At 44.1% G+C, this 22,528-nt stretch overlaps 1 protein-coding gene across 2 annotated transcripts in view; it reads right to left on the bottom strand.

Annotated features, from left to right (window-relative positions):
* LOC121545855 (receptor tyrosine-protein kinase erbB-3) overlaps positions 1-16,289 on the bottom strand; it is a 35,099-nt gene extending 18,810 nt beyond the window's left edge. For both annotated transcript variants that reach the window (XM_041856726.2, XM_041856727.2), the window contains exons 1-7: positions 15,846-16,289; positions 12,342-12,496; positions 11,957-12,143; positions 3,117-3,251; positions 2,858-2,920; positions 2,520-2,638; positions 2,078-2,219 (exon numbers count right to left, since the gene is read on the bottom strand). In XM_041856726.2, coding sequence (XP_041712660.1) covers positions 2,078-2,219; positions 2,520-2,638; positions 2,858-2,920; positions 3,117-3,251; positions 11,957-12,143; positions 12,342-12,496; positions 15,846-15,924 — 880 coding nt within the window. In that variant the 5' untranslated portion in view covers positions 15,925-16,289. The remainder of the gene's footprint in view (positions 1-2,077; positions 2,220-2,519; positions 2,639-2,857; positions 2,921-3,116; positions 3,252-11,956; positions 12,144-12,341; positions 12,497-15,845) is intronic.
* Positions 16,290-22,528: the final 6,239 nt, after the last annotated feature.

Genomic DNA, 22,528 nt, shown 5'->3' with positions numbered 1-22,528 from the left:
AGGGGGGAGAGAGAGAGGAGAGAAGGGGGAGAGAGAGAGGAGGGGAGAGAGAGGAGAGAAGGGGGAGAGAGAGAGAGGGGAGAGGGGAGAGAGAGGAGAGAGGAGAGAGGTGGGAGAGAGAGAGGAGAGAAGGGGGAGAGAGAGGAGAGAAGGGGGAGAGATGGGAGAGAGGGGGGAGAGAGGGAAGAGAGGTGGGAGAGAGAGAGAGGAGAGAAGGGGGAGAGAGAGAGAAGGGGGAAGTAGGGAGGGAGATAAGAGATACAGAAATCAAAAGGAAGAATATTATAATATCAATGGAATACAGTGCCTTGCAAAAGTATATGGTGTTCCAAAAAAGGTCCAGTTGCCAGGACCACGAATACAAATTCCATCTAGACACCGTTGCCCTAGAGCACACAAAAAACTATACAGTGCCTTGCAAAAGTATTCATCCCCCTTCGCGTTTTTCCTATATTGTTGCATTACAACCTGACATTTAAATTGATTTTTATTTGGATTAAATGTAATGGACATACACAAAATAGACCAAATTGGTGAAAAAAATAACTTGTTTCAAGAAATTCTAAAAAATAAATAACAGAAAAGTGGTGCGTGCATATGTATTCACCCCCTTTGCTATGAAGCCCCTAAATAAGATCTGGTGCAACCAATTACCTTCAGAAGTCACATAATTAGGTAAATAAAGTCCACCTGTGTGCAATCTAAGTGTCACATGATCTGTCACATGATCTCAGTATATATACACCTGTTCTGAAAGGCCCCAGAGTCTGCAACACCACTATGCAAGGGGCACCACCAAGCAAGCGGCACCATGAAGACCAAGGAGCTCTCCAAACAGGTCAGGGACAAAGTTGTGGAGAAGTACAGATCAGGGTTGGGTTATAATTTTTTTTATTAGAAACTTTGAACATCCCACGGAGCACCATTAAATCAATTATTAAAAAATGGAAAGAATATGGCCCCACAACAAACCTGCCAAGAGAGGGCCGCCCACCAAAACTCACGGATCAGGCAAGGAGGGCATTAATCAGAGAGGCAACAAAGAGACCAAAGATAACCCTGAAGGAGCTGCAAAGATCCACAGCGGAGATTGGAGTATCTGTCCATAGGACCACTTTAAGCCGTACACTCCACAGAGCTGGGCTTTAGGGAAGAGTGGCCAGAAAAAAGCCATTGCTTAAAGAACAAAATAAGCAAACACATTTGGTGTTCGCCAAAAGGCATGTGGGAGACTCCCCAAACATATGGAAGAAGGTACTCTGGTCAGATGAGACTAAAATTGAGCTTTTTGGCTATCAAGGAAAACGCTATGTCTGGCGCAAACCCAACACCTCTCATCACCCCGAGAACACCATCCCCACAGTGAAGCATGGTGGTGGCAGCATCATGCTGTGGGGATGTTTTTCATCGGCAGGGACTGGGAAACTGGTCAGAATTGAAGGAATGATGGATGGCGCTAAATACAGGGAAATTCTTGAGGGAAACCTGTTTCAGTCTTCCAGAGATTTGAGACTGGGACAGAGGTTCACCTTCCATCAGGACAATGACCCTAAGCATACTGCTAAAGCAACACTTGAGTGGTTTAAGGGAAAACATTTAAATGTCTTGGAATGGCCTAGTCAAAGCCCAGACCTCAATCCAATTGAGAATCTGTGGTATGACTTAAAGATTGCTGTACACCAGCGGAACCCATCCAACTTGAAGGAGCTGGAGCAGTTTTGCCTTGAAGAATAGGCAAAGATTCCAGTGGCTAGATGTTCCAAGCTTATAGAGACATACCCCAAGAGACTTGCAGCTGTAATTGCTGCAAAAGATGGCTCTACAAAGTATTGACTTTGGGGGGGTGAATAGTTATGCGCGCTCAAGTTCTGTTTTTTTTTCTTATTTCTTGTTTGTTTCACAATAAAAAATATTTTGCATCTTCAAAGTAGTAGGCTTGTTGTGTAAATCAAATGATACAAACCCCCAAAAAATCTATTTTAATTCCAGGTTGTAAGGCAACAAAATAGGAAAAATGCCAAGGGGAGTGAATACTTTCGCAAGCCACTGTACACACACACACAGGGAGGGTACTCACTGGGGCAGTGGGAGACACAGATGGATCCGTACTGATACTTGGCATTAGGATTCGTCTCCATCTGAAACGTCTGTTTGTTGTAGATCAGAGTCTGGGGACACTGGGGCACACAGGACCCGGAGTCGTTGAAGTGACCGCACGCCTGAGAGTAGGGAGGTAGACACACACGCACACACAAACACACATGCACATACACATGCGTGCGCACACACACAAACACATATACAGGAATGAATCACAAACTGCTTTACTGTATCAATCTTTTTAGGCTTAAAAGGAATTATCCATCACCTAAGGCTGTTTACTCAAATATACTCAAAATAGCTACAACTAGCTGTTCAATTACTATTCATTAGCTAATGAGCAGGTTTCCTGGAGAGAGAGAGAGAGAGAGAGAGAGATAGTGAGAAACAGAGATAGAGAGGCAGTACTCATCACTCACAAAGCAATCCATATCCTGAGGTCCATAGCAGCCCCCTGCACACTCTATGTGACAGCAGTCCCTGGGGCTGGTCCCGAAACAACGGCCGTTACACTGAGGAGCGCACACTGTCTTAGTCACTGAGGGGGACAGAGGAGGGTTAGTGAGGGGATGTTTATGGCCAACAACATGTCACAAACCACAAAGAGAGAGAGGTGGGAAGAAAGTAGAGAGTGTGAGTGAGCGAGCTGGAAATAGAGTAAGGGATTGATAGAGAAGAGAGAGAGATAGAATAAGTGACCGAAAGAGAGATTTGAGAACGACCATCCAGAGACATTTAGAGGCAGAAATCAACTTACAGATCTGGCAGTGTTCTTCACCAGGCCCCCAGCAGTTCTCCCCACAGGAGGGGTGACAAGGCCCTACAGACATGGAACATCATTATCAGTCAGATATAGCAGCCAATGGCTCACCCAGGAACAGCGGTCAAAGAGGTCAAAGTTCATGCTCTAGCTAGAGTTCGGAATCTCAACCGGAATCCTGATCTCTTTTTGAATATTTCAAATACATCAGATCAGGCTCTAACAACTTGTCCTATTCTAACGGACAGACACTGACCTCTTTCGCCGTTCAACTGGATGTCAATGGGAGCCTTGGCCCTATCCCTGTCCCTCACAATATCATCCCAGTTCACCCAGGGACCATATCTCAGGAACCTGTTGTGGACGATCTGGACGCCTCCCTCCAGAATCTCTGTAGAGAGAGTGAGTAAGAGAGAGGGAGAGAGAGAGAGAGAGAGAGAGCGAGAGAGAGAGAGAAAGAACATATATATCAACGAATTGGCGAGGGCACTAGAACAGTCTGCAGCACCCGGCCTCACCCTACTAGAATCTGAAGTCAAATGTCTACTTTTTGCTGATGATCTGGTGCTTCTTTTCCCAACCAAGTAGGGCCTACAGCAGCCCCTATATCTTCTGCACAGATTCTGTCAGACCTGGGTCCTGACAGTAAATCTCAGTAAGACAAAAATAATAGTGTTCCAAAAAAGGTCCAGTTGCCAGGACCACGAATACAAATTCCATCTAGACACCATTGCCCTAGAGCACACAAAAAACTATACAGTGCCTTGCAAAAGTATTCATCCCCCTTGGCGTTTTTCCTATTTTGTTGCATTACAACCTGTAATTTAAATTGATTTTTATTTGGATTAAATGTAATGGACATACACAAAATAGTCCAAATTGGTGAAGTGAAATGAAAAAAAATTTATAACGGAAAAGTGGTGCGTGCATATGTATTCACCCCCTTTGCTATGAAGCCCCTAAATAAGATCTGGTGCAACCAATTACCTTCAGAAGTCACATAATTAGTTAAATAAAGTCCACCTGTGTGCAATCTAAGTGTCACGTGATCTGTCACATGATCTCAGTATATATACACCTGTTCTGAAAGGCCCCAGAGTCTGCAACACCACTAAGCAAGAGGCACCACCAAGCAAGCGGCGCCATGAAGACCAAGGAGCTCTCCAAACAGGTCAGGGACAAAGCTGTGGAGAAGTACAGATCAGGGTTCGGTCATATAAAAATATCAGAAACTTTGAACATCCCACGTAGCACCATTAAATCCATTATTAAAAAATTGAAAGAATATGGCCCCACAACAAACCTGCCAAGAGAGGGCCACCCACCAAAACTCACGGACCAGGCAAGGAGGGCATTAATCAGAGAGGCAACAAAGAGACCAAAGATAACCCTGAAGGAGCTGCAAAGCTCCACAGCAGAGATTGGAGTATTTGTCCATAGGACCACTTTAAGCCGTACACTCCACAGAGCTGGGCTTTAGGGAAGAGTGGCCAGAAAAAAGCCATTGCTTAAAGAAAAAATAAGCAAACACGTTTGGTGTTCACCAAAAGGCATGTGGGAGACTCCCCAAACATATGGAAGAAGGTACTCTGGTCAGATGAGACTAAAATTGAGCTTTTGGCCATCAAGGAAAACGCTATGTCTGGCGCAAACCTCTCATCACCCCGAGAACACCATCCCCACAGTGAAGCATGGTGGTGGCAGCATCATGCTGTGGGGATGTTTTTCATCGGCAGGGACTGGGAAACTGGTCAGAATTGAAGGAATGATGGATGGCGCTAAATACAGGGAAATTCTTGAGGGAAACCTGTTTCAGTCTTTCAAAGATTTGAGACTGGGACAGAGGTTCACCTTCCAGCAGGACAATGACCCAAAGCATACTGCTAAAGCAACACTCGAGTGGTTTAAGGGGAAACATTTAAATGTCTTGGAATGGCTTAGTCAAAGCCCAGACCTCAATCCAATTGAGAATCTGTGGTATGACTTAAAGATTGCTGTACACCAGCGGAAACCATCCAACTTGAAGGAGCTGGAGCAGTTTTGCCTTGAAAAATCTTATAGAGACATACCCCAAGAGACTTGCAGCTGTAATTGCTGCAAAAGGTGGCTCTACAAAGTATTGACTTTGGGGGGTTGAATAGTTATGCGCTCTAGTTTTCTGTTTTTTTTGGTCTTATTTCTTGTTTGTTTCACAATAAAAAATATATATTCAAAGGGGTAGGCATGTTGTGTAAATCAAATGATACAAATCCCCCAAAAATCAGGTTGTAAGGCAACAAAATAGGAAAAATGCCAAGGGGGTGAATACTTTCGCAAGGCACTGTACATACCTCTGCCTAAACATCAGCGCCACAGGTAACTTCCACAAAGCTGTGAACGATCTGAGAGACAAGGCATGAAGGGCCTTCTATGCCATCAAAAGGAACATAAAATTCGGCATACCAATTAGGATCTGGCTAAAAATACTTGAATCAGTTATAGAACCCATTGCCCTTTACGGTTGTGAGGTCTGGGGTCCGCTCACCAACCAAGAATTCACAAAATGGGACAAACACCAAATTGAGACTCTGCATGCAGAATTCTGCAAAATATATCCTCAGTGTACAACGTAAAACACCAAATAATGCATGCAGAGCAGAATTAGGCCGATACCCGATAATTTTCAAAATCCAGAAAAGAGCCGTTAAATTCTACAACCACCTAAAAGGAAGCGATTCCCAAACCTTCCATAACAAAGCCATCACCTACAGAGAAATTAACCTGGAGAAGAGCCCCCTAAGCAAGCTGGTCCTGGGGCTCTGTTCACAAACACAAACAGACCCCACAGAGCCCCAGGACAGCAACACAATTAGACCCAACCAAATCATGAGAAAACAAAAAGATAATTACTTGACACATTGAAAATAATTTACAAAAAAACAGAGCAAACTAGAATGCCCTAAACAGAGAGTACACAGTGGCAGAATACCTGACCACTGTGACTGACCCAACATTAAGGAATTATTTGACTATGTACAGACTCAGTGAGCATAGCCTTGCTATTGAGAAAGGCCGCCGAAGGCAGACCTGGCTTTCAAGAGAAGACAGGCTAAGTGCACACTGCCCACAAAATGAGGTGGAAACTGAGCTGCACTTCCTAACCTTCTGCCAAATGTATGACCATATTAGAGACACATATTTCCCTCAGATTACACAGACCCACAAAGAATTTGAAAACAAATCCAATTTTGATAAACTCCCATATCTATTGGGTGAAATACCACAGTGTGCCATCACAGCAGCAAGATTTGTGACATTGTGACGAGGTGTGAAAGAAGGAGGCTGGCGCAGGAGGTAAAATACAGAAGTCCAGAGTTTAATCTGTTTGCATAAATCAAAAGCCCCAAGCGTCAAACGAAACTGTACAAGGGAAAACATCCACCTTGGCAAATACACAGTGAAATGGCGGAGGGGCAGATTCCGGGTCGAGAGCCAGACCCGATCCCCTGGGCCTCCCTGCGGTGGCGGTCAGCGTTGGCCTTCTGACGACGCACGGCGCGCTGGAGGCGAACGTGGGCAGCGTCCCAAGTCTCCTCCGCGCGCCGAAACAAGTCATCCACCGTGGGAGCCTCGGTCTGGCTCTGGTGCCACGGTGCCAGGACCGGTTGGTAACCCAAAACACATTGGAAGGGTGTTAGGTTAGTGGAGGAGTGGCGGAGAGAGTTCTGAGCATATTCTGCCCATGGCAGGAACACCGACCACTCCCCCGGCCGGTCCTGACAGTAGGTCCGCAGGAACCTACCCACATCTTGATTCACCCTTTCCACCTGCCCATTGCTCTCGGGGTGAAAACCAGAGGTCAGGCTTCCATGAACGCCTTCCAGACTCTAGACGTGAACTGGGGACCTCGGTCGGACACTGTATCATCTGGTACCCCGTAGTGCCGGAAGACGTGATTAAACAGAGCCTCCGCAGTTTGTAGGACCGTGGGGAGACCGGGCAGAGGAAGGAGGCGGCAGGACTTTGAAAAGCGGTCCACAACAACCAGGAAAGTGGTGTTACCTTGGGAGGGGGAAAATCAATACTCAGGTAAGACCATGGTCATTGTGGAACTGGTAAAGGTTGTAGCTTACCCGCTGGGAGGTGCCTAGGTGCCTTACTCTGGGCGCACACAGAGCATGAGGAAACATACACCCTCACGTCAAGGTATGCCACCAGTACTTCTCGGTCAGGTAGCGCATTGTACGACCGATATCTGGATGACCAGAGGAGGGTGACGTGTGTGCCCAGTAGATCAGACGATAACGGATAAGCGCAGGCACGTACTGCAGCCCAGCTGGACACTGCGGTGGAGATGGATCTGTGCGTAATGCCTGCGCTATATCTGCGTCCATCGCCCATACTACCGGCTCCACCATGCATGAGGCTGGGAGTATGGGGGTGTTGTCTCTGGGCCTCTCCTCTGTGTCATACAGCCGAGACAGTGCATCTGCCTTCACGTTCTTCGTACCCGGAATGTATGAGAGTGTGAAATCAAACCGGGTGAAGAAGAGGGCCCACCTGGCCTGGCGAGGATTCAGCCTCCTCGCTGCCCGAATGTACTCAAGGTTACGGTGGTCTGTCCAGACAAGGAAAGGGTGTTTCTCCCCTTCGAGCCAATGTCTCCACACCGTCAAAGCTCGGACAACAGCCAGCAGCTCCCAATCACCAACGCTGTAGTTCTGCTCCGCCGAGTTGAGCTTCTTAGAAAAGAAGGCACAGGGGCGGAGCTTGGGTGGTGTGCCCGAGCGTTGGGACCGGCGGCTCCCCCCAGCTCCATCTGCTCGGGGTCAGAGTCATCCAGAGTGGGAACGGGCAGACCCCTACCAGGACATCCTCTGGCTGCGAGCAGATTGTCCAGCCGGATGGCCATGTCCACCAGTTGGGAGAACGATAGCATGGCATCCCGGCAGGCTAGCTCCCGTCGGACGTCCTCCCTTAGGTGGCACCGGAAATGGTCTATCAGGGCCCGCTCATTCCACCCGGACCACGCTGCCAGCGTCCGGAACTCCAGCGCGTATTCCTGAGCGGTCATCGTCCCCTGCCTTAGATGAACCAGTCGTTTGCCCGCCTCTCGACCCTCAGGCGGGTGATCAAAAACAGCCTGAAAGAGGTGAGAAAACTCCCCGTAGTTCTCCAACATGGTACCTCCCTCGTTCCATACCGCGTTTGCCCACTCCAGGGCTCTCCCACAAAGGCAGAAAACGAGGACGGATACCTTCTCCCGCTCCCGGGGCTCCGGTTTGATGCTGGAGAAATACAACTCCAGTTGGAGTAGGAATCCCTTATATCGCGCTGCAGTCCCGTCAAATGCTGGTGGCCAGGATATCTGGAACCCTCCAGGGGCTGGGGTGTAGGTGGCTGGATCCAGTTGACCAGCTGGTCTCGATAGATCGGATCCTCTCCTCTCCAGGCATTCAACCACCTGTAGAACCCAATCCATCGCTTCCCCCAAGCTGGCCAAAATTGAGGAATGCTCCTGGACCCTTGCCACAACTCCAGGCATGCGGTCTTCTCCTGCTGACTCCATATCAGATCAGGTGAGTGATTCTGTGACGAGGTGTGAAAGAAGGAGTCAGGCGCAGGAGGTAAAATACCGAAGTCCAGAGTTTAATCCGTTTGCATAAATCAAACGCCCCAAGCGGCAAACGAAACTGTACAAAGGAAAACATCCACCTTGGCAAACACACAGTGAAATGTAGCTCATCCGCGCTACACGCTCTCACAACAAAACAATCACTCACAAAGACAAGGGGAACAGAATGAACACTTATACACATACTAATTAGGGGAAAGAGCACCAGGTGTGTGTGATTGACAAGACATGACAAGTGGAGTGATGAGAATGGGATCGGCAGTAGCTAGTACTCCGGTGACGACGAACGCCGAAGCCTGCCCGAACCAGGAGGGGGGGCAGCCTCGGCGGAAGTCGTGACAGACATGTTGCCACAAGAAAAGGGCAACCAGTGAAGAACAAAAACCATTGTAAATACATCCCATATGTTTATTTATTTTCCCTTTTGTACTTTATCTATTTGCACATCATTACAACACTGTATATAGACATAATATGACATTTGAAATGTCTTTATTCTTTTGGAACTTTTGTGAGTGTAATGTTTACTGTTTATTTTTTAATGTTTATTTCACTTTTGTTTATTATCTATTTCACTTGCTTTGGCAATGTAAACATATGTTTCCCATGCCAATAAAGCCCTTAAATTGAAATTGTATTGAGAGAGAGAGAGGGAGAGAGAGAGAGAGAGAGAGAGAGAGAGAGAGAGAGAGAGAGAGAGAGAGAGAGAGAGAGAGAGAGAGAGAGAGAGAGAGAGAGAGAGAGAGAGAGAGAGAGAGAGAGAGAGAGAGAGAGAGAGAGAGAGAGAGAGAGAGAGAGAGAGAGAGAGAGAGAGGGGGAAGAGGAATCAGTTGGCAGGAATTCTACGGGGAGACAGTTCCAGTTTGCCTCCCCTTACATTAAACAATAACCTAGACTTGCTGGAGCATGTAGGAAGAACCTGCTCCTCTCTGGGAAGCTGGTAGGTTTGTGTAAGACGTTAGACACAAACACACAGATACAACTTAAGGTGAAACCCTATGTTGTTGGTAATACTGGAAGCTCTGCTTTCACAGTATAGGCAGCGTCCCAAATGGCAACCCATTCCCTATAGGCCTATAGTGCACTACTTTGAACAAAGCCATGCTTTATAAAGGGATTAGGTTGCCATTTGGAATGCACAATAGAGTCATTAGTCAGGTCTTTAGCATCAATCCCCCCTCACTCCCCCACCTCACCCCCTCCTCACCCCTCCCCCTCGCCATGCTACATTACACACCTGTCTGAACACTGAGGTTGTGGTGTATTACAGTAACCACAAGAGGTTCCTAGCTACTGCCTCCCACACACTCTACACGTGACATAGTGTCTTCTCACGTATTCCTCTTTCCACATTGGTAAGAGTAAACATATTACACATATTACATATTTTGTCTTCCCTGTCTGGACTCTATCCTCTTCTCTTCCGTTCTCTCTATAATTTCTCCTCCGTCCTCATTTAATTTGTACTCTTTTAGTTCTCTCTCTAAGATTAGGGTTTGGGTTATTTAGCTAGGGTTAGGGTTAGGGTTATAGCTAGGGTTAGGGTTATAGCTAGGGTTAGGGTTATAGCTAGTCCCATAGTCCCCTGTAGCTCAGTTGGTAGAGCATGGCGCTTGCAACGCCAGGGTTGTGGGTTTGTTTCCCACGGGGGGCCAGTATGAAAATGTATGCACTCACTAACTGTAAGTCGCTCTGGATAAGAGCGTCTGCTAAATGACTAAAATGTAAATGTAAATAGCTAGGGTTAGGGTTATAGCTAGGGTTATGGTTATAGCTAGGGTTAGGGTTATAGCTAGGGTTAGGGTTATAGCTAGGGTTATGGTTATAGCTAGGGTTAGGGTTAGGGTTATAGCTAGGGTTAGGGTTATAGCTAGGGTTAGGGTTATAGCTAGGGTTAGGGTTAGGGTTAGGGTTATAGCTAGGGTTAGGGTTATAGCTAGGGTTAGGGTTAGGGTTATAGCTAGGGTTAGGGTTATAGCTAGGGTTAGGGTTATAGCTAGGGTTAGGGTTAGGGTTATAGCTAGGGTTAGGGTTATAGCTAGGGTTAGGGTTATAGCTAGGGTTAGGGTTATAGCTAGGGTTAGGGTTAGGGTTATAGCTAGGGTTAGGGTTATAGCTAGGGTTAGGGTTAGGGTTATAGCTAGGGTTATAGCTAGGGTTAGGGTTATAGCTAGGGTTAGGGTTATAGCTAGGGTTAGGGTTAGGGTTATAGCTAGGGTTAGGGTTATAGCTAGGGTTAGGGTTATAGCTAGGGTTAGGGTTAGGGTTATAGCTAGGGTTAGGGTTATAGCTAGGGTTAGGGTTATAGCTAGGGTTAGGGTTATAGCTAGGGTTAAGGTTATAGCTAGGGTTAGGGTTAAGGTTATAGCTAGGGTTACGTTATATCTAGGGTTAGGGTTATAGCTAGGGTTAGGGTTAGGGTTATAGCTAGGGTTAGGGTTAGGGTTATAGCTAGGGTTAGGGTTATAGCTAGGGTTAGGGTTATAGCTAGGGTTAGGGTTAAGGTTATAGCTAGGGTTAGGGTTAAGGTTATAGCTAGGGTTATGTTATATCTAGGGTTAGGGTTGAACCGAGATGTGGACATGAAGCTTGGGTTATGGCTAGGGTTAGGGTTATGGCTAGGGTTAGGGTTGAACCAGGATGTGGACATGAAGCTAGGGTTAGGGTTGAACCGAGATGTGGACATGAAGCTAGGGTTAGGGTTTGGGTTAGGGTTAGCACTTTAAATAGACTGCTAAATAGTAAATTAATGGTACCCAAACTATCTGCACTAACCATATCTTGCACTGGCCCTACACACACTCACGAGACTTTATATACACACCATATACACACTCAATCACACACACTACACTGTCACTCCCACACAAAACTCCCACTCATTCAAACAATACATACGCACACTCACACACTTTTACACTCAAAAATTGCTGCTGCTACTCTGTTCTTCATTTTACTGTTATTATTATCTATCCTGATGCCTAGTCACTTTACCCTGCCTTCATGTACATATCTACCTCAAATACATCGTACCTCTGCACATTGATCTGTTACTGGTACTCCCTGTATATAGCTCCATTCTTGTGTATTTTATTTTATTCCTCTTGTGTTAGTTACTATTTATTTTGTATCATTCTTTTTAAAACTCTGCATTGTTAGGAAAGGTTCGTAGTCAAGCATTTCACTGTAAAGTCTACACCAGTTGAATTCGGCGCATAAATAACATTTGATTTCATTTGATTTGTATCCTACTTTATATCCTAGTCCTCTTTGGACCCATTAGGTACTGGAGCTTGACTCTGCCTGGCTCTCTCTTTGACCCAGGGTAGCGCCAGTTCAATTTATCCACTATCCCCCCTTCTCTACTCTCCTCTTTCCTTCTGTACTCTCCTCTCCTACTCTCACCTTCCTCTACCCACTCCCTCCCCCTCTCCCCCATCCCCTCCTCCCTCCCATCCCCCTCCCCCATCTCCTCTCCTCACCGGTGAGGTGTGTGAGTCCCAGGTGCTGCAGTCCATTGGAGCCCTCCTTGGGGTAGTTGAGGAATACCGAGAGTGCGAAGCCCCGGTCGTACAGGGTATTACCACGGATCACACGCAGCTGTTCCAGAGGCAGCTGTCTGAAGTGGTTCATGGCGATTAGGATGTAGCCGGTTACCTCTCTGATGGTCTGGAGGGACAGGAGTTAGAATAAGGTTAGAGACAGTCACATTACCAGATTACCTCGATTACCAGTGGAGGCTTCATGGACATGTCTCATGGACTAGAAGAAGAAGAAGAAGAAGAAGAAGAAGAAGAAGAAGAAGAAGAAGAAGAAGAAGAAGAAACAACAACAAGAGATAATAGAACAACATGGCTGCTCTCTCACCCCTAGGAAGGAGAAGTCCCAGTCACTCTCTATCTGGGTGATCTCCAGGTTACCCATGATGATCTCACAGCCTGTGTAGCGGTCCTTGATCAGGTTGTACTGGTTCTCCTGGGATCCTGTGGAGCTCAGGCCATTCTGGGTACCAGGACACACCACTGAGGACACACACACAGGAAAGAAGGGACATCACACTACAGATGGTTTGTTGTCAGAGTTGTTCATAAAGTTTATCAGTCAAATTCCATAGCACTTTTCTACAAATACATATGTCACAACGTGCTCAACAGACTTAGTGTACCTAGACATTTGGATTCATCACGTTGATGAGTGATCTATAATTGTAATGAATAATCTATTGACACTTGTAACACTATGTCTGATGTTTTGTATATTGATATGTCTGAAACAGTGTCTGTAGCAGTGTCTGTAGCTGTGTTTGATGTTATATCTGTTGATATGTTTGAAACATGTCTGTAGCAGTGTTTGAAGCAGTGCAGGCCATAACCCCTCTACATGTAGTGGACCAGGCCTGAGGCTGATAGAGGGTGGATGGGGGGAACATGGTCTTGCCAGACAAAGAATAGCATTGTAAAGGTCTGAGCTATAAATGTGGACAGTGTGTCCCAGTCAGATTCCAAGTAAGAGTGATACAGTGACAGATAGTACTTCTGTGTGTGTATGTGTGTGATAGGGGACCCACAGTGCTGAGATCATGGCAATGGGACAAAAGGCCATGTGTGAGAAGAGAACTCCAGTCTGGTCAAGGGAGGGGAGATAGAGAGGCAGGAAGGAGACATGCAGACCATCTCTTATTTACCAGTTCCATAACAGTCACATGCACAGATATTGTGCAGTGTAAGCTCTACACATTCACAGTAACATCTCTCTATATTGTGCAGACACATTCATGGTGAATATGCATCTGCTGTAAGTGTAGGGAAGGCTCCTCCAATCGAAACAGCATCAAAATACACAACACTGTATTGACACATCCTATCATATTTTCGCTATGTTATGCATGCACATTGTGCATCTGCATATATGCAATAGTTGAGAAGGATATCCTTCCACCAAAGGTCGACAATCCTCAAGAGACAAAACAAATCCACTATACCGTAATCTAAATCTATTCCATAGCTATTCAACTCGAGCAGTTGCATGCGTGACTGGACACAATGAAATAAAAATTTTCTTCCTTATTATCACATTAGTCATTCCCTTCAACTGTCTCGATTGTTTGAGCAGCTGTAGCTCACAATTTAATGGGAACACCTCACCACTACATCTGAACTTCAGCTTCTCAGTTGATCTTCTTATCAGTAGCTTGTGAATGGTATCAGAGGATGACTAATACATGGAGTGTTGCAGGTTGACAAGGAAGGCTCTTAAAATGTTGAGAAGTCTGAGAGGCGCGCGCACTTGCATGAAAGCACGTATGCATGCACACGTACGTACATAGGCACGCACTTACACACACACCCCTATGGGTAATCCATATCTTTGTACACTCGTTCATTCACACATACTCCTGAGCAAATATTGTCCCAGAAGAGGAATGGAGTTCTAAAGGATAGGACAAAACACCTAATCCAGCCACAGCACACACTGATTCGGCTCAAAGGGCAGTTTTAGCCCTCTGCAAACACATAGATGGGAGTTGACTGGACAGAAGAAAAGAGAGTGAAGAAAAAGTAAAATATAGACATGCGCATGGACACGCACACAAGCACATAATCCTATTTTGCTGAAAGCATCAAAGCATGCGCCACTGAAATGATCTCTTATCTACCAGAGAATTGGGATGTCACGTTAATAACTACTCAATTCCAACATGAACTGCAAAATACGCAAACTACAACCAAATATTGTATACACCCAACGCAGCGCTCCTCACTGGTAAACAACCGCCAACAGTCACTCAAAGCAACAAGAGTCATTCATTTGAATGGGCCAATTGACCTCCAGTGTCCTTTACAACAGGGGCAATAGCCTCTCAGTCACTTGTGTCCCCTGACACAGGATATCAGCTCTGTGTGTGTGGCACATTGCCAGCATTTGCTAAATGGCTGACATATTACTGCAATTAGAGAGGCTTATTACAGCGTGGTAATGTGTGTAGCAAATATATCCCTCCTCTGAGAGAAGAACAGAGCAGCTATCTGACCTCTAAAATAGAGGGAAGGGGGGAGAGTGAGAGAGATAGGGGAGAGACCGGAGAGAGAGAGAGAGAGAGAGAGAGAGAGAGAGAGAGAGAGAGAGAGAGAGAGAGAGAGAGAGAGAAAGAGAAAGAGAGAGAGCGAGAGATACAGCGACAGAGAGAGCTAGAGCGAGCGCGCGAGAGAGAGAGAGAACAGAGAGAGAGAGATAGAAAGAGAGAGCAAGAGAGGAAGAACAAGAACGGAAGAGTGAGAATGAAGAAAGAAAGATAGAAAGAGAAAGAGAGAAGGATATAGTAGGGATGGTTAATCATTGAAAGAGTCAACTGAACACCCAAGAGGTGTTTACTGGGGCATATACTGAGTCAACCTTTTTATAGTCTACACACAATAGGACATTGTCTACCTTTATTGAGTCTACATGTTCTTGTCCCATTAGTTCCATTAAACCAACCAGAGGTTTCACACTTTCAAGTGGATGAAACAGCACATTAAACACTTAGGTGTATTATCATCTGAGTCCACCACAACAACCTGCCAAAAGCCTTGACTGATACTTGTTCTAGTGTTGGAGATGCTGACCTGTCACTGTCAGGGCCACAGGTAGCTGTGCTGTGTTCAGGTGTTCTGCTCTGCTCTACTGTTCTGCTCAACTGTGACTCAGAGTGCAAACAGATGATTCCTGTGCAGTCACCAAGACCAGGAGATAGACCAACACACCCTCTCACGTGAAACAGGAAAATAACAGTTAACAGTGTATCAGTGTTTTGTTACTTGTGGTGTTTTATGTTTTTGTGTGGACCCCAGGAAGAATAGCTGCTGCTACGGCAAAAGCTATTGGGGATCCAAATAAACCAAACCAAACCAAACTTTGGGAACAGAAATGCAACTTGAGAAATATACTTTGTGTGTGTGTGTGTGTGTGTGTGTGTGTGTGGTTTGGTTTTACTATCCTTGTGGGTACCAGAAGTCCTAGGATAGTTAAACAATGACATTTTGCCGGTCCCAACAAGGAAAGGGGCTATTTTTTAGGCTTTTAAGGTCAAGGTTAACAAATGTGTGTGTGTGTGTGTGTGTGTGTGTGTGTGTGTGTGTGTGTGTGTGTGTGTGTGTGTGTGTGTGTGTGTGTGTGTGTGTGTGTGTGTGTGTGTGTGTGTGTGTGTCATCAACAGTGATACATTCTCATGAAAATAATAAAAACAATTCAAGAATGCTTGATTTAAAAAGTATGTACAGCCTATACACATTGGATTGATTTGCTGGTTTACAACTCTATATGCAAAGTTTGTAGTTGATTTGTAGGCTAGTTGATTTAGTGACACATATCGCCATTCATAAAAGCACCTACCTTCTTGTGTTTGAGACGATGTGGGCTGTAGACATGATATAAATATAACACACAAAACAGACACCTGCCAACAGTCCATGCTTAGGTCCAAAAAAGTCCAATAATAACCATGACCAGGTCGAGCAGGTCGGTTTAATCCCCAAGATGTCCTCGGTTTGTTAATGAGACGTTTGTTTTTAAAGGCAATAAAAATCAGCAAATTATGACTTCAAGATAGATTTTCAGAAGACTCAAGTCCACTTTCAGTTGATGATAGGTCCAAGTTTCAGTATCACGGTGACTTCAGCTTTCACGGGAATACGTAGTGTTAAGTTATTTACAATGTTGCAATATCTTGAAGCAAAAACAAAAAATGTAAACGATTTTTATTGATTTATTCTTAGGTAAAATAGTCCCAGTGAATATGGGCGGTGAAAAAATTCTGATATGATGCGTCAATTTCGGAGTTTGGCAAAAGTGAACGAGGTTTTTTTTACGCTCAGCTCTCACTCCCTAGCGCTGATCCACACCAGACCGCTCACTTGATTGGCCAGATCAGTTTGTTTACGGATCATAGGTCGTTCCTTCTGGGCGCCGAGAAATTCAATTTAATGTGGCTACTGTAAAACATGACCAGAATATTTGCAACGAATAAAAGGTAAAGGATTCATCTGATATACAATTATATGAAAATATAGCAGATTATTTCAGTGGGCCCTTTTTAAATACAACCATATCTAGACAAATGTGTAATTCAAATCACAGTAAATAAGCTTATTATAATTTTGTAATAAACCAGTTGATGGAATCTGTTTTTTAAAATCTAGTTATTGCTTGGGTGCAGCCTGTAGTTAAAATTATTAGGCCTACACAGCCATTCAGTAACCCAAATTGGTGAGAATCATAACACATGTAGGCTAATAACAACATGCTTGCTTATCCATGAAAATACATTGAAGAAAAGCTTAGAAGGCTTCTGAAACTATATAAGAACTTTATTTAGCATAATCCTAAATGTGGTTATTTTTGTTCCATGTAGAGTATTTGGGATGGGACCAGTGTTACTTTCATTCAGTGTCAGGGTTAGGGTCTGAGTGGCTGTACTGTCTCCATGCAGTGAAGGGCAGTATTGTTCTCCAGCCCTGTCAACTGGTTAATCAGTGCTGCTTTGATACGTATGGAGTAGCCTGTCACAATGGCATCATTGTCAAATGGTCAAGAGACATCTGATCCCAAACCCAGAATATAGAATCTATGCTACAGAACGGAACACAGAACACACAACACAGAACACATAACAGGGCCAACATTCCATGGCATGTGCCACTCTGAAAAGAGAGCAGCTAACTTTGCAGGAAATAAATAGCTGGTTATGATGAATATTTAACACATTGTTGTTATTTCCGTTTCCATAATGAGGGACTATAGATGAGCTGATGTAAATATATATTCACACGCTTAGACAAAGCATAGTAGGTTGAAAATGTGTAGGAGCAGTGGCATTTGACTGATGTACACTACCGTTCAAAAGTTTGGGTTCACATAGAAGAAAAGCAATTTTTTGGTCAATTAAAATAACATCAAATTGATCAGAAATACAGTGTAGACATTGTTAATGGCTATTGTAGCTGGAAACGGCTGATTTTTACATTTACGTCATTTAGCAGACGCTCTTATCCAGAGCGACTTACAGTTAGTGAATACATTTTTTTTTATACTGGCCCCCCCGTGGGAATCGAACCCACAACATTTAAATGTAAATGAACCCACAACCCTAGCGTTGCAAACGCCATGCTCTATCAACTGAGCTACATCCCTGCCGGCCATTCCCTCCCCTACCCTGGACAAATTGTGCGCCGCCCATGAGTCGCCAGCAGCGACAGAGCCTGGATTCGAACCAGGATCTCTAGTGGCACAGTTAGCACTGCGATGCAGTGCCTTAGACCACTGCGCCACTCAGGAGGAATATCTACATAGGCGTACAGAGGCCCATTATCAGCAACCATTCCAGTCCTGTGTTCCAATGGCACGTTGTGTTTGCTAATCCAAGTTTATCATTTTAAAAGGCTAATTGATCATTAGAAAACCCTTTTGCAATTATGTTAGTACAGCTGAAAACTGTTGTGCTGATTAAAGAAGCAATAAAACTGGCCTTCTTGAGACTAGTTGAGTATCTGGAGCATCAGCAATTGTGGGTTCAATTACAGGCTCAAAATGGCCAGAAACAAATAACTTTCTTCTGAAACTCATCAGTCTATTCTTGTTCTGAGAAATGAAAGCTATTCCATGCGAGAAATTGCCAAGAAACTGAAGATCTCGTACAACGATGTGTACTACTCCCTTCACAGAACAGTGCAAACTGTCTCTAACCAGAATAGAAAGAGGAATGGGAGGCCCTGGTGCACAACTGAGCAAGAGGACAAATACATTAGCATGTCTAGTTTGAGAAACAGATGCCTCACAGGTCCTCAACTGGCAGCGTCATTAAATAGTACCCACAAAACACCAGTCTCAACGTCATCAGTGAAGAGGCGACTCCGGGATGCTGACCTTCTAGGCAGAGTTGCAAAGAAAAAGCCATATCTCAGACTGGCCAATAAAAATAAAAGATTATATGATGGGCAAAAGAACACAGACACTGGACAGAGGAAGATTGGAAAAAAAAGTGTTATAGACAGACGAATTAAAGTTTGAGGTGTTCGGATCACAAAGAAGAACATTTGTGAGACGCATACCAAATTAAAAGATGCTGGAGGAGTGCTTGATGCCATCTGTCAAGCATGGTGGAGGCAATGTGATGGTCTGGGGGTGCTTTGGTGGTGGTAAAGTGGGAGATTTGTACAGGGTAAAAGGGATCTTGAAGAAGGAAGGCTATCACTCCATTTTGCAACGCCATGCTATACCCTGTGGACAGCGCTTGATTGGAGCCAATTTCCTCCTACAACAGGACAATGACCCAAAGCACAGCTCCAAACTATGCAAAAACTATTTAGGGAAGAAGCAGTCAGCTGGTATTCTGTCTATAATGGAGTGGCCAGCACAGTCACCGGATCTCAACCCTATTGAGCTGTTGTGGGAGCAGCTTGACCGTATGGTACGTCAAGCCAATCCAACTTGTGGGAGGTGCTTCAGGAAGCATGGGGTGAAATCTCTTCAGATTACCTCAACAAATTGACAACTAGAATGCCAAAGGTCTGCAAGGCTGTAATTGCTGCAAATGGAGGATTCTTTGACGAAAACAAAGTTTGAAGGACACATATATTATTTATATTAAAAATCATTATTTCTATCCTTGTCAATGACTACATTTCCTATGCATTTGGCAATATTTCCTATTCAAACTCATTTCACGTGTGTTGTCATGGAAAACAAGGAAATGTCTAAGTGACCCCGAACTTTTGAACGTTAGTGTACATGAGTTATAGACGCTTATACAGTATTTATAGATGAGTTTCAAAAAACGTGTGAACATAGTATCTTATTCTTATTCGAACAAATATGTTTACTTTAAAGTAATAGTTACAACATAATTTGACAATTTCAAAAGTGGATCCACCTAGTGGCTGCAGGATGTGACCATTTCCCATTTCTCTCAGGCCCGATTCCGACTTAGGAAGTTACGCCTTTCCTATGCACTTCTCAGTAGTTGGTAATCAGACTTACCTTATAAAGGTGCGTAACGGACTTTGCAGGAGTAGTTCCCTTGCGTACGCTGAATAAATGTAATTCAACTGCTGAAAACCCTCCCACTTGCTGGCCAACAGATTTTCTCGTGGAGTTTTCATTCAATAGGGTTTTCAGCAGTGGAGAATTGGTATTTCTTTCTTTATCGTAATTGTTTTGCTCACTAGACTCTACACACACACACACACACACACACACACACAGTTGAAGTGTCAATAGGGTTTTCAGCAGTGGAGGCTCCTCAGAGGAGGAAGGGGAGGACCATCCTCCTCAGTGAATTTCATAAAATCTAAAATAGTGAAACATTAAAAAAGTTATCCTTTTTAAATAAACCTATACTAAATATACAGTTGAAGTCAGAAAATTACATACACTTAGGTTGGAGTCATTAAAACTCGTTTTTCTACCACTCCACAAATTTCTTGTTAACAAACTATAGTTTTGGCAAGTCGGTTAGGACATCTACTTTGTGTATGACACAAGTAATTTTTCCAACAATTGTTTACAGACAGATTATTTCACTTATAATTCACTGTATCACGATTCCAGTGGGTTAGAAGTTTACATACACTAAGCTGACTGCGCCTTTAAACAGCTTGGAAAATTCCAGAAAATGATGTCATGGCTTTAGAAGCTTCTGATAGGCTAATTGACATAATTTGAGTCAATTGGAGGTGTACCTGTGGATGTATTTCAAGGCCTACCTTCAAACTCAGTGCCTCTTTGCTTGACATCATGGGAAAATCAAAAGAAATCAGCCAAGACCTCAGAAAAGAAATTGTAGACTTCCACAGGTTTGGTTATCCTTGGGAGCAATTTCCAAACGCCTGAAGGTACCACATTCATCTGTACAAACAATAGTACACAAGTATAAACACCATGGGACCACGCAGCCGTCATACCGCTCAGGAAGGAGACGCGTTCTGTCTCCTACAGATTAACGTACTTTGGTGCGAAAAGTGCAAATCAATCCCAGAACAACAGCAAAGGACCCTGTGAAGATGCTGGAGGAAACAGGTACAACAGTATCTATATCCACAGTAAAACTAGTCATATATCGACATAACCTGAAAGAGCTCTCAGCAAGGAAGAAGCCACTGCTCCAAAACCGCCGTAAAAAAGCCAGACTAAGGTTTGCAACTGCACATGGGGACAACAATCTTACTTTTTGGAGAAATGTCCTCTGGTCTGATGAAACAAAAATAGAACTGTTTGGCCATAATGACCATCGTTATGTTTGGAGGAAAAAGGGGGATGCTTGCTAGCCGAAGAACACCATCCCAACCGTGAAGCACGGGGGTGGCAGCATCATGCTGTGGTGGTGCTTTGCTGCAGGAGGGACTGGTGCACTTCACAAAATAGATGGCATCATGAGGAAAGAAAATTATGTGGATATATTGAAGCAACATCTCAAGACATCAGTCAGGCAGTTAAAGCTTGGTTGTAAATGGGTCTTCCAAATGGACAATGACCCCAAGCATACTTCCAAAGTTGTGGCAAAATGGCTTAAGGACAACAAAGTCAAGGTATTGGAGTGGCCATCACAAAGCCCTGACCTCAACCCTATACAACATTTGTGGGCAGAACTGAAAAAGCGTGTGCAAGCAAGGAGGCCTACAAACCTGACTCCGTTACACCAGCTCTGTCAGGAGGAATGGGCCAAAATTCACCCAACTTATTGTGGGAAGCTTGTGGAAGGCTACCCGAAACATTTGACCCAAGTTAAACAATTTAAAGGCAATGCTACCAAATACTAATTGAGTGTATGTAAACTTCTGACCCACTTGGAATGTTATGAAAGAAATAAAAGCTGAAATAAATCATTCTCTCTAATATTATTCTGACATTTTACATTCGTAAAATAAAGTGGCGATCCTAACTGACCTAAGACAGGGAATTTTTTTACTAGGATTAAATGTCAGGAATTGTGAAAAACTGAGTTTAAATGTATTTAGCTAAGGTGTTTCTAACCTTCCGACTTCAACTGTATATTCACGTCACTAAATAATATATTAATACGCACCATTTTGCAATTAAGGTCTACAGTAGCCTCAACAGCACTCTCTGGGGCAGCACCATGGTGTTATAATTCTAGTACTGAAAGCATAAGCTATAGCTAGCTAGCACTGCAGTGCATAAAATATGGTGAGTAGTTGACTCAGAGAGAAAAAGACAATAGTTGAACAGTTTTTAACAAATTAATTTCTTTTAAAATGAAGGAGACGCAAGAGAGAGAGAGAGAGAGAGAGAGAGAGAGAGAGAGAGAGAGAGAGAGAGAGAGAGAGAGAGAGAGAGAGAGAGAGAGAGAGAGAGAGAGAGAGAGAGAGAGAGAGAGAGAGAGAGCAATATTTAGTTGTATTATTTTTCATTTTCACTTTCACTTACAGTGAGGGAAAAAAGTATTTAATCCCCTGCTGATTTTGTACGTTTGCCCACTGACAAAGAAATGATCAGTCTATAACTTTAATGGTAGGTTTATTTGAACAGTGAGAGACAGAATAACAACAACAAAATCCAGAAAAATGCATGTCAAAAATTGTATAAATTGATTTGCATTTTAATGAGGGAAATAAGTATTTGACCCCTCTGCAAAACATGACTTAGTACTTGGTGGCAAAACCCTTGCTGGCAATCACAGAGGTCAGACGTTTCTTGTAGTTGGCCACCAGGTTTGCACACATCTCAGGAGGGATTTTGTCCCACTCCTCTTTGCAGATCTTCTCCAAGTCATTAAGGTTTCGAGGCTGACGTTTGGCAACTCGAACCTTCAGCTCCCTCCACAGATTTTCTATGGGATTAAGGTCAGGTGATCAGGGGTGTATTCATTCCGCCGATTCTGTTGAAAAACAAATCTTAAACGGAAGCAAACGGAACAAAACGTGGAAAATCATACCTGAATTTGTTCAATAGAAACTCTTGCTTGCAACTGTTGGAATAATGATGCAGGTAAGAGTGTGCAAGGCGCTATTGAATGTGTCACTGTCTGTCACCTTGATTATTCAAATTTGTCTCTCAACCTG

This window comes from Coregonus clupeaformis, chromosome 30, assembly GCF_020615455.1.
Source record: "Coregonus clupeaformis isolate EN_2021a chromosome 30, ASM2061545v1, whole genome shotgun sequence".
In the NCBI taxonomy this organism is placed as follows: domain Eukaryota; kingdom Metazoa; phylum Chordata; class Actinopteri; order Salmoniformes; family Salmonidae; genus Coregonus; species Coregonus clupeaformis.
This window is presented reverse-complemented; position numbering and strand designations above follow the sequence as displayed.